This window comes from Triticum dicoccoides, chromosome 3A (assembly GCF_002162155.2).
Source record: "Triticum dicoccoides isolate Atlit2015 ecotype Zavitan chromosome 3A, WEW_v2.0, whole genome shotgun sequence".
Classification (NCBI taxonomy): domain Eukaryota; kingdom Viridiplantae; phylum Streptophyta; class Magnoliopsida; order Poales; family Poaceae; genus Triticum; species Triticum dicoccoides.
In genome coordinates this window covers 612,742,073-612,754,243 of record NC_041384.1, presented here as the reverse complement: position 1 = coordinate 612,754,243, position 12,171 = coordinate 612,742,073, and the positions used below count along the sequence as shown (strand labels likewise).

Here is a 12,171-nt window from a genome sequence, read left to right as displayed (position 1 = left end):
GTAGGCCCTCTCTGGTACTTATTGGCTCCAATATTTCTTATATATTCCATAAAAAATCTCCGTAAAGTTTCAGCTCATTTGGAGTTGTGCAGAATAGGTAGCCTGACGTAGCTTTTTCAGTTGCAGAATTCCAGCTGCCGGTATTCTCCCTCTTTGTGTGAACCTTGCATATTATGAGAGAAAAGACATTAGAATTACTCCAAAAGGCATTATTATGCATAAAAACAATATAAGTAACAGTAGGTAAACATGATGCAAAATGGACGTATCATACCTTCGCACAAACTATTATCTACTTACTCTTAATTTTATTTGCCTTTTTATTTACGTTTACCTCTCATTTTCATCTCCCCTACTTCTAGTTTTTTTACAAAAACGGAAAAAAATTGTTTGCTTGCTTGATTGCTTTTATTGCCTTCATGTTATGACTTAAGAATAGAAAGAAAAACAAGAAAATTAAGATAATTATGGATCCTCATCCACTTGCTAATATTTTCAAAAAACCCAATGCCGATGAACCAATTGCTAGCAAGTTGAGTGCACTTGATTATCTCTATGAAGTTTTGCTTGAAGACCTTGAGTCTGAAAATTGTGATGAAGTGTTAGAAGAAATTTATAAAGTGATTCATGATAGTTTCTTGAATGAAAAGTATGATTGCAATCATGTTTGTATAAATTCTATTAATGTCAATTGTGTGAATAATATGCAAAACTACAAGTTTGGGGATGTGATACGTCTCCATCGTATCTACTTTTCCAAACACTTTTGCCCTTGTTTTGGACTCTAACTTGCATGATTTGAATGGAACTAACCCGGACTGACGTTGTTTTCAGCAGAATTGCCATGGTGTTATTTATGTGCAGCAACAAAAGTTCTCAGAATGACCATTATATCCTACTCATGCTTGTATTCGATGTTGATTAATTTTAATGCATGTTCATGACTGTTGTCGCTCTCTAGCTGGTCGCTTCCCAGTCTTTTGCTAGCCTTCACCTGTACTAAGCGGGAATATTGCTTGTGCATCCAACTCCATAAACCCCAAAGTTATTCCATATGAGTCCACCATACCTACCTATATACGGTATCTACCTGCCGTTCCAAGTAAATTTGTATGTGCCAAACTATAAACCTTCAAATAAATATCCTGTTTGTATGCTCGAATAGCTCATGTATCAACTAGGTCCGTCCGTATCTTCCATGTTAGGCGGGTTATTCTCAAGAGGAGTGGACTCCGCTCCTCACTCACGAGAAAGTGGCTGGTCACCGGTATGCCCAGTCCCATGCTTTATGCAAACTAAATCAAAATAATTGCAAACAAAATTCCCCCTGGGACTCTTGTTAGTTGGAGGCAGTCGTTGTTTCGAGCAAGCCATGGATTGATGCTTGTTGGTGGAAGGGGGAGTATAAACTTTACCATTCTGTTTGGGAACCGCCTATAATGTGTGTAGCTTGGAAGATATTGCCATCTCTTGGTTGTTATGTTGACAATGAAAGTATACCGCTCAAAATGTTATTCATCTCTATTTCAAAACCGAGCTCTGGCACCTCTACAAATCCCTGCTTCCCTCTGTGAAGGGCCTATCTATTTACTTTCATGTTGAGTCATCATCCTCTTATTAAAAAGCACCGGTTGGAGAGCACCGCTGTCATTTGCATTCATTACTGTTAGTTTACATTGAGTATGACTTGACTGGATCTCTTTTACCATGAATTACAATGTCTAGTCAGGCCTTGATCTTTAAAGGTGCTCTGCATTTATGTTTTGCGGTCTCAGAAAGGGCTAGCGAGATACCATCTTGTTATATCATATTATGATTGTTTTGAAAAAGTGTTGTCATCCGAGATTTATTATTATTGCTCACTAGTTGATTATGCCATTGATATGAGTAAACATGAGACCTATGCGTTATTGTGAATGTGGTTAGTCATAATCTTTGTTGAAAACTTGAATGCTAGCTTTACATATTTACAACAACAAGAGCAAACAGAGTTTGTAAAAGTTTTTCTTTATCACTTTCAGTTTATCAACTGAATTGCTTGAGGACAAGCAAAGGTTTAAGCTTGGGGGAGTTGATACGTCTCCGTCGTATCTACTTTTCCAAACACTTTTGCCCTTGTTTTGGACTCTAACTTGCATGATTTGAATGGAACTAACCCGGACTGATGCTGTTTTCAGCAGAATTGCTATGGTGTTATTTATGTGCAGAAACAAAAGTTCTCGGAATGACCTGAAACTTCACGGAACATCTTTTCAGGAATAATAAAAAATCCTTGCAAAAGATGAAGGCCAGGGGCCCACCACCTGTCCACGAGGGTGGGGGCACGCCTGCCCCCTACCTCATGGACCCCCTGGAGCTCCTCCGACCTCAACTCCAACTCTATATATTTGGTTTCGGTGAGAAAAAAATGAGAGCGAAGAATTCATCGCGTTTTACGATACGGAGCGGCCGCCAAGCCCTAAAACCTCTCGGGAGGGCTGATCTGGAGTCCGTTCGGGGCTCCGGAGAGGGGAATCCGTCGCCATCGTCATCATCAACCATCCTCCATCACCAATTTCATGATGCTCACCGCCGTGCGTGAGTAATTCCATCGTAGGCTTGCTGGACGGTGATGGGTTGGATGAGATTTATCATGTAATCGAGTTAGTTTTGTTAGGGTTTGATCCCTAGTATCCACTATGTTCTGATATTGATGTTGCTATGACTTTGCTATGCTTAATGCTTGTCACTAGGGCCCGAGTGCCATGATTTCAGATCTGAACCTATTGTGTTTTCATCAATATATGAGAGTTCTTGATCCTATCTTGCAAGTCTATAGTCACCTATTATGTGGTATGATCCGTTAACCCCGAAGTGACAATAATCGGGATATTTACCGGTGATGACCATAGTTTGAGGAGTTCATGTATTAACTATGTGCTAATGCTTTGTTCCGGTACTCTATTAAAACGAGGCCTTAATATCCCTTAGTTTCCATTAGGACCCCGCTGCCACGGGAGGGTAGGACAAAAGATGTCATGCAAGTTCTTTTTCATAAGCACGTATGACTATATTCGGAATACATGCCTACATTACATTGATGAATTGGAGCTAGTTCTGTGTCACCCTAGGTTATGACTATTACATGATGAACCGCATCCGGCATAATTCTCTATCACCATCCATTGCCTACGAGCTTTCCATATATTGTTATTCGTTTATTTACTTTTCCGTTGCTATTGTTATCATCACTACAAAATACCAAAAACATTACTTTTGCTATCATTACCTTTTGCTACCGCTACCACTACTATCATATTACTTTGCTACTAAACACGTTGCTGCAGATATTAAGTTTCCAGGTGTGGTTGAATTGACAACTCAGCTGCTAATACTTGAGAATATTCTTTGGCTCCCCTTGTGTCGAATCAATAAATTTGGGTTGAATACTCTACCCTCGAAAACTGTTGCGATCGCCTATACTTGTGGGTTATCAGGATGATGAATTTTTTATGTCCACTACTTATTGTAATGGTCATGATTGGGGTGATGCTTCTTATGATCTTGAAAATTTATTTAAGCCTCATGTTGAATATGATATTGATAATAATGTTCTCAATATTAGTGAAAGTGGGTTTAGAAGAGTGTCAACTTTAAAAAAAATCCCACATATTTGGAGCGTGTTCAATCTTATGAAATTATTGATAAAATTGGGTTTGGAGAGGTCATGATTTTAGTTGATGTTAGTCCCACTATCTTGGAAGACTATAAGATTGGCATGCATATGTGTCATAAAGAGAATGTTTTACATGATAGTCATATTGTTGAATTTGAATGTGATCCTCCATGTAATTATTATGATAGAGACAAATATGATTTTAGAAATCTTCATTTTACTAAATTACCTCTCTTCATGTTGATATTGCTATTGCTTTTTTCTTCTTCCTTGCTTATGCTTGGTTTTGCTTGCCCTTATAACTTGTTTTCTTATAAAATGCCTATGCATAGGAAGTACGTTAGACTTAAATGTATTTTTCACATGTTTTATGATGCTCTCCTTGTGCTTCAATTCTTGTCTTTCATGCGAGCATCAATGAAATTTCAAAGCCTATCTTAATGACAATAAAGAAAAAGCATGTTGGAAGACAACCCAACTTGTTTTCTTTTATGTTTTTTGTGTCCACACAATTATGCTACTGTTATGCTTGTCTGTTTATGTTTTAATTTGTATTTGTGCCAAGTAAAGCATTTGTGATGATTTGGTTGATAGTTGGCTTGATTCTTTGAAAAAACATAAACTTTTGCGTCCAGTATTAGAATTGTTTAAATTCACTGTAACATGATAAAATTCTAAATTGTTTATACATGAATTATATACAAATCACCCACGTTGTCCTAATGTTTTAGAATTTTTGGAGTTACAGAAGTATTGCGTTTGTTCAGATCATTACAAACTGTTCTGTTTTTGACAGATTATGTTTTCATTATGTAGTTTGCTTGTTTTAATGATGTTATGGATTATATCGGGGGTGTAAGCCATGGAGAAGTTACAATACAGTAGGTATTATGCAATAATAAAATATCGGGGGTATAAGTCATGTGAGTTGCCCCGCATGCCGACCTCTATTCGTGTGGCACGGCCCTGCCACAGGCAGCTGCAAGGGCGGTCACCTCGAGCTTCTGCTCCGTCGAAAGGCTCTCCCACAACGAGTTCCCGCTCGCGGTCATGGCGGACGTAGTGCACGGGAGGAGGATGTAGAGCAGACTTGGTGTGATGTGGTTTAAGCCGGGAGTGGTCACATGTAAATAGTGGATGTCAGCGATGCCAAGCGTCCGGGTGTGTCAATGCGAGGGCATGATAGTTGGTTTCTCGGCTAGCGTACATGTTTAATGGCGACAAAGAGACGGACTGGCATTGAACATGCGGGGTAGATATATGTCCCGCCCCGTCCAATAAGGCCTCCCCGGCACTGAACAGGCGTACCGGGGAGGAAGTGCGGGTGTCGTCCTAGTCCGCGAGCTCGTGCAATGATAGCGCCAGTGACAGGTCATATCCGCTCTGGGCCGGTGTCAATGCGAAGCGGCCACTCTAAAGCGGCATGAATGCGGGCTGATTTCTTCGGGCGAGAAAGGGCGCGTCCGAGGGAGAAGGGTTTCGATAGGCCATGGTTGTTGGAGTCATACATGGCAGTGGTCCGAACGCCCGCAAAGCCATCTCCCTCAGTTTGTTTTCGGTTTACGAGAAAAAGGACATCCGAACAGCCAAACGGAAAGATATAAATCCCGTTGAATGATAAAACACGTTTGGACCGCGCGGTCTAGACTGTCACGTTGAAGATGGCTTACTTGTCGACATAAAATCTCCACCGTCAAAAGAAGTAAAAAGAGTGTGGTAAAACCAGACTCGATTCTGGCATCTAGTTCCCGGGGCAAGCCAATTAAGCCGTGGCAGGGGCAGGACGCACGCACGCACGCACGCACGCACGGCCAGCGTCAGCTTGGACCACAGCAAACAGCAGGCCTATTTCACTCGCCCATCGTCCTCTTTCGCTCCCTCCATTCTCCATTTCATCTCGCTCGCTTTCGCTTTCTCAGCTTATTACCACTTCCCCCTCCCCTCGCCCTCCCTTTCACCGCCTCGCTCTCCTCCCCTCGCCTGCCTTTGCAGAAAGAAAGGCGCCCCGGCCCGAACCCACACCAACACCAGCAGCCGAGCTGAGCTGAGCACCCGTCGAGGAATCGACGACAAGAAAAGAGAGCCAGCGAGCGAGAGAGAGATAAAAGGCGCGAGGGAGGGAGGAAGGGAAGGCTACAGCAGCGGAGACAGAGGGAGATACCACCAGCACCAGGCCAGCCAGCCAGGCCCGGCGCTCGGAAAGTGCGGAGCCGTTTCCCCTCCACCTCCACTCTCTCCAGGGCCACACCCCACCCAGCCCCAGCCCAGCTCCTGCTCTACCTCGCTGCCCGCCACCCACCGCGTACGTGCGTACGTGCGGGCGCTCGCCATGTCGTCTCCCGCCGGCGGGTACGGCGGCGGCGCCGAGGCCCACCACCACCAGCCGCAGCACAACGGCCACATGCTGCTTCATAACCATGCACACCACATGGCGGCCGCGGCCGCCGCGGCGTCGGGCGGGCAGCTCTACCACGTGCCGCAGCACAGCCGGCGCGAGAAGCTCCGCTTCCCGCCGGACGCCGCCGCGGACGACTCGCCCCCGACCCCTCTTGCCCACCACCACCACCACCACCAGCAGCAGCACCAGGCCGGGGCGTGGCCGCCTCCGGCCTTCTACTCCTACGCGTCCTCCTCCTCCTCCTACTCGCCGCACAGCCCGACGATGCCGCAGGGCCAGCAGCTGGTTCTCAACGGGCTCACCGCCCAGCAGGTCACCGCGCAGCAGTTCCCGCAGATCCCCACGCAGAACTTCTCGCTCTCCCTCTCCTCCGCCTCCTCCAACCCCGCCACCACGCCCCCGGCGCCCAGGAAGCAGGAGCCAGGAGCCGCCGCGCCGGCCGCGGGGCCGTACGGGCCCTTCACCGGCTACGCCACGGTGCTCGGGCGATCCAGGTTCCTCGGCCCGGCGCAGAAGCTGCTCGAGGAGATCTGCGACGTGGGAGGCGCGGCCGCGCACGTCGACCACAGCGTCCCGGACGAGGGCCTGCTCGACGCGGACGCCATGGACGGCGCCGACGACGCGGCCGGCCACGAGCTGGACACCTCCGGCCCCATGTCCGGCGCCGAGCAGCAGTGGAAGAAGACTCGGCTCATCTCCATGATGGAAGAGGTGAGCCACGACGCCGCTCGCTCCAAATTCCCGACTTTTTCCGCCTCTTTCGCTTCGACGCCGCCACTGCAATTCTCCGGCTGGCTCCTCGGCCGGGAGCGCGAGGAATCTTGCACACAGCGGTCACATCACTAGCGATGCGGCCGTGGCTTTGCCTGCTTTTATTCACTGTGCTTCCGCGGTTGCATGTGCTTTTGATTTGATGATCATTTCCATGGCTGCTGTTACATTTGCTCGGATTTTCCTTTTCTCCTTTCTCCACAGTGCCGCACTGTTGGACGCCCAACAATTTGCTGCTCGCCTTTTTTCTCATCAGAGGATCAAAGATTGGATGTTGATTAGTTTCGCCGCACTAAGCACACCTTTTGCAAATATCATCTGCTACATGAAACCTCAACTGATTAGCAGCGTCCTCGGACGCTTTGGGACGGTAGGTGATGCTGGAAACTAGTAGCAAAACTTTGGCCTGTCATGTCAAGAAAACCGTGTTGTTTCATCTCTCACATGGTTAGGATAGGAGTGCTTGACCCTCTCGCAGCGTCCTCTTCCAGCCTCTGGGGCAATACATAACATGGGAATCTACGTACGATGTAGAAAGCTTCCATTTATGGAGCTCTCACTCTCAGCCTCGGTCGCAGTAGGCGAACTTGCTTGTCTGACCTCTTTATTAATGGCGTCTTACTTCTATAGTTGGGAAGTAGGCTTTGCTTTGTTCATGTCACATCCACATGAAATCCAAAGCTAGCTCCCGGCAAACGGCAAAGAAAATCTTTCCCATCTTCTTAGACGTCATGAGTAGCAGCTGCTTATCTCTAATCAAGCACCGTACTTACTAATCCAGCTACAATGAACCTCTCTCATCGTAGGTGTGCAAGAGGTACCGGCAGTACTACCAGCAGGTGCAGGCCGTGATCGCCTCGTTCGAGAGCGTGGCCGGGTTCAGCAACGCCGCCCCGTTCACGGCGCTGGCGCTGAGGGTGATGGCCAGGCACTTCAGGTGCATCAAGGGCATGATCCTCAGCCAGCTGCGCAACACCAGCAAGATGCCCGTCAAGGAAGGCATGAGCAAGGACATCACCATCTTCGGCCTCGGCGGCGGCGGCGCCCCCGTCGGCGGCTTCCAGAGGGGCGGCAGCGTGAACGGCTTCGGCCAGCCGCACAACATCTGGCGCCCCCAGAGGGGCCTCCCGGAGCGCTCCGTGACGGTCCTCCGGGGTTGGCTCTTCGAGCACTTCCTGCACCCGTAAGTTGTTTTATTACTATCTGCTTATGGTAATTGGCATTAGCACTAGACGACGTACTCTGCGCCTTTCCAAGATAATAATGTGTCTTTGCATGATGGCGCTACATCAACATGATTATGCTGGGCCTGGACCTCTAGTTGTTTTAGCTGATAGCAAGCAATCCTCGGTGTCGAAATCATTAGGATGGCCGAGCATGAGCGATGGAGTGTCATGGCATGGCATGCCTTGGCTTGGCTTGGCTTCCAAATCATTCTATTGGATTGCAGCTAATAAGACTATCCGTCACAGCTTTTAGGACTTTGTGTATTTTGAGCTGTGCACATCATCAATTTGCTAACAGTCCGGGTCCTCCATTTTGCATCTTTTCTTAGATTCAGACATTACATGACTTTCTAACTATCATTAGGTGAGTGGCTTTATGGATTTGGTTAGGGCGTTCAATTAGTTGTATATGTTGCTTGTTTTGTTATACACTGATTGCGAAACAACTTGTGAGTGAGATTACTTCTAATCCAGTTTTAGGGGCGCACCTACCCATAGGAAGATGAAACATCATCATTATTTTGGTTGTTTTGCCTATTACATCCATCTTTTGTACTACAATCTGGTTTTTCCATGATGTATGACCTGGTGGTTACATCAGGGTTGATTGGTGCAATGTTAGCATATTCAGTCGTTGTTCATTATAACTTTATAATGCCAGATATCTGGTTTTTCCATGATGTATGACCTGGTGGTTACATCAGGTTGATTGGTGCAATGTTAGCATATTCAGTTGTTGTTCATTATAACTTTATAATGCCAGATCTTTCCATTTCCAACTGGATTTGGTATTATATATTGAGTAGTACCCTTTCTTCATTATTGCTGTCAATATTTCAAACCTCTAGAAAGAAAAGGTTGATAATTGTCAATTCACGTCCTTTTCGTGTGATCCCACACCAATCAATGCTTAGGTTTAACTTGCTCTTCTTTACAAAAAGGCCTACTTGGATGGTGCTAGACCGATTAGAAACAATCTTTAAGATGAAACCTTTATTTTTGGTATGTCGCTTGGGGTTATGAATGTTTAAGCTGAATAATAAAAGAACCATGACAGGCATCCTAGCACAAGAATTTAGTTTGATCCCCTGATCTAACGCTACCTGGCTTGTTTTCTAGGACCCCTTTTCTATTCACACTGGGCAATCAAATATAATTGTTAGATCCCACATCAATCAGTGCTTAGATTTTAACCTACTCTTAAAAAAGTGGTGTGCATGGATGGTGCTAGACTGATAAAAGAAATTCTCTAAGACCACCAAAGCCTTTATTTTGGGGATATGCTGCTCGGACTTATGCATGTTAAGACTGAATAAAGAGAAGCATGACAGGCACCGGCATCCTAATCTGGCTTGTTTTGCACTCATTTTCTGTTCACACTGGGCAATCTCATATAATAGTTGCATGCCGAACATCTTTATGATCTTTATACCCATTTCCCTTTTGAATGTGTTACAATCAAGAGTACTGCATGCTGCATTAGTCTGATATTTTGGATGAAACCTTGCAGGTATCCTACTGACGGCGACAAGCAAATGCTGGCCAAGCAGACCGGCCTAACAAGGAATCAGGTGAACAGCAAAGCTGGTCACTGTTGCCACTAGCATGTCATTTTGTTTCTGGAGCTTGGTTGACATGTTGGGTTAATAATGGTGGTGCAGGTGTCGAACTGGTTCATCAACGCGAGGGTGAGGCTCTGGAAGCCAATGGTGGAGGAGATCCACAACCTGGAGATGAGGCAGGTCCACAAGCACTCGCCGCACGACAAGGGCCAGCAGCACGGCGCCCACGGCCAGGCTCACCAGCACTCGTCGCAGCAGCAGCAGCAGCAGCGCAGCGGCAAGCGGTCCGAGCCCTGCGACTCGCACCCCGGCCAGAGCAGCGGCGTCACCAGGAACCACCACCACCACCACAACGCCGCCGCCGCCGCCTCCTCCCACGGCGGTGGCTTCCCGGACGACCTCTCCCAGATGTCCCACTCCATGCAGCAGGGCCAGGTGACCTTCGCCGGCTACGGCGCGCTGCCCTCCCACCACCAGCAGCAGCAGCACGGCGGCATGGCGTCGCCGCAGCACCACCACCACCATCACGTCGGCGTCGGCGGGGCGGGGAATGCTGGCGGCGGCGGCGGCGGCGTGTCGCTCACCCTCGGCCTCCACCAGAACAACAGGGTCTGCTTCGGGGAGCCGCTGCCGGCCAACCTCGCGCACCGGTTCGGGCTGGAGGACGTGGTCAGCGACCCCTACGTGATGGGCTCGTTCGGCGGCGGCCAGGACCGGCACTTCGCCAAGGAGATCGGCGGCCACCTGCTCCACGATTTCGTCGGCTGATCGCCGCTGCCGGTGCTCAGCCCAGCTCGCTCCCCGCTGATGCACATTTGTTGTAATGTACGCACGCACGCACTACTAGTATGCTAGGATGGTATATAGCAAGTCAATCATCACAATCACTTGGCGGCTCGGCTCCATGATCGGTCGACATGAGCACGGTCGATTCCTTCGGAGGGCGGATGAAACATTGACGTGCCCTCTCCCATGTACTAAGATCCAAAATTCAAAAGGCTGTCCAACATTCAAACACCCTGTGGGCTACACAGAGCTTGAAAATCACCTTGTTCCAAACGGCCTCATGGTCTCCTGCCATTTGTCCTGGAGCTTTTGGATTAACCTGTGGTGATCAATGAAATGCTTGCATGTGTTCCCACATGGCCAGGGAAAAGTTACCTCTTGTTTATGCCCAAAAGTGTTCGAGATCGCAGAGTTACCACCAGTATTACTACTGTACTGCAGCTCCTTGTTTATGGCCAAAAGTTTTACCATCACTGTACTGCAGCTCCTTGTTCATGCCCAAAAGTTCTAGTTTTACCATTACTGTGCCGCAGCTGAAGCTTTCAACCGGTCTCTGTAGAATATGACCATCCTCCCGCCAGTTACGTTAGCCTTTCGATGCCATATGATATGAACGAAACCCGCTGCGTTAGTTAGTCTTTTGATGTGCGGTTATATTATTAATACTAATCACGCCGTCGTTTCCGTTATCCGCTGTATCCATCGATGGGGGTAGCCTCCTAAAGTCTGGACAGCCCATGATTTGGACGCCTGTTGACCCCTAATTGGCCCCGTCACGCTAGCAAATTGTCTATCATCGGGGCTAGCAGCGGTAGATTCGGCCTACCCTTTCGATCACGGATCTGCGCACTAAACAACCGCCACAGTGCCCCAAATGGCATGGCATGGCCATGATGACGGATCCTGGCTGCGCTGTCAGTGTCGTGCTGTGTAGGAGTATTTCTATCATATTATCACTAGTAGTAGGAGTATTATATTAAGCCCATGCACGGTAATAGTACCTGCCGCCGCATGGTTAACCGCGCTGGTTCTGTCCGGCTTCGCAGCGGTAGAATCGGGTCTGTGTATATGTGTCTGGCGCGATGATTCTATAGGTGTGCTGTGTCGGCTGGTGATTGGTGGTGGGCAGGGCAGCAGGCCGGCAGCGTATCGGCCGTGGGCGGGGGTGGCGCCATGCACGTTGTTTTTCCCGGGAGGGAATCCGGCCGCGGCAGTGAGCGCTGTAACTAGGGGCTAGGGAGGACGTACTTTGGCCTGCAGAGACTGCAGTGACTACTGCTCACGTTTTAAAAAGCATCACTGTTTGCCTCCCTGCTTGGGCGTGTCAGCCGCTGGTGGTGGTGGATGGGGAGCGTAATTGTTCTTTCAATGTGTTGTTGTAGGTCATGCAATGACCACTGTTACCACACATGGGTGATGGGCCGGGCCTGTCTCAGCTACTATAACTCGAAAGATCAACTGTAAAAAAACATAACATCTCACATGGAATCAGAATCATGCAAGTGATATAGTAGTACTACCCCTCTTGTTTAATTTGTATATAGCGCCTCTTTCATTTCATAATGTAGTGCGTCCACGTTTTTAAATTTAACTTCCACCATAAATTATTAGACCGATAATACAGAAATTGTTTAACTGAAAAAGTATATCTTTGAAAACTTCTTTCGAATACGAATTCAAAGGTGTCTGTTATGCTCCCATGGCGGTCGCCCGTGTTAGTTAAATTTATGATCAAAATTAAATCCTAAAAAGCCCGATTGCACTACGTTATGA

At 47.6% G+C, this 12,171-nt stretch overlaps 1 protein-coding gene across 1 annotated transcript; it reads left to right on the top strand.

Annotated features, from left to right (window-relative positions):
- Positions 1 to 5,551: 5,551 nt before the first annotated feature.
- LOC119269585 (BEL1-like homeodomain protein 9) lies at positions 5,552 to 10,629 on the top strand. Its single transcript, XM_037551442.1, has 4 exons — positions 5,552 to 6,764; positions 7,631 to 8,007; positions 9,561 to 9,621; positions 9,712 to 10,629. The coding sequence occupies exons 1-4, from the start codon at positions 5,985 to 5,987 to the stop codon at positions 10,378 to 10,380; spliced, it is 1,887 nt and encodes a 628-aa protein (XP_037407339.1). The 5' UTR covers positions 5,552 to 5,984; the 3' UTR covers positions 10,381 to 10,629.
- Positions 10,630 to 12,171: the final 1,542 nt, after the last annotated feature.

Bases quoted from the DNA above. Each gene is read 5' to 3' on its own strand.
- LOC119269585 (XM_037551442.1), top strand. From the start codon at position 5,985: ATGTCGTCTCCCGCCGGCGGGTACGGCGGCGGCGCCGAGGCCCACCAC. The intron at 6,765-7,630 runs GTGAGCCACGAC...CTCTCATCGTAG, and splicing joins TCATCTCCATGATGGAAGAG to GTGTGCAAGAGGTACCGGCA. The intron at 8,008-9,560 runs GTAAGTTGTTTT...GAAACCTTGCAG, and splicing joins TTCGAGCACTTCCTGCACCC to GTATCCTACTGACGGCGACA.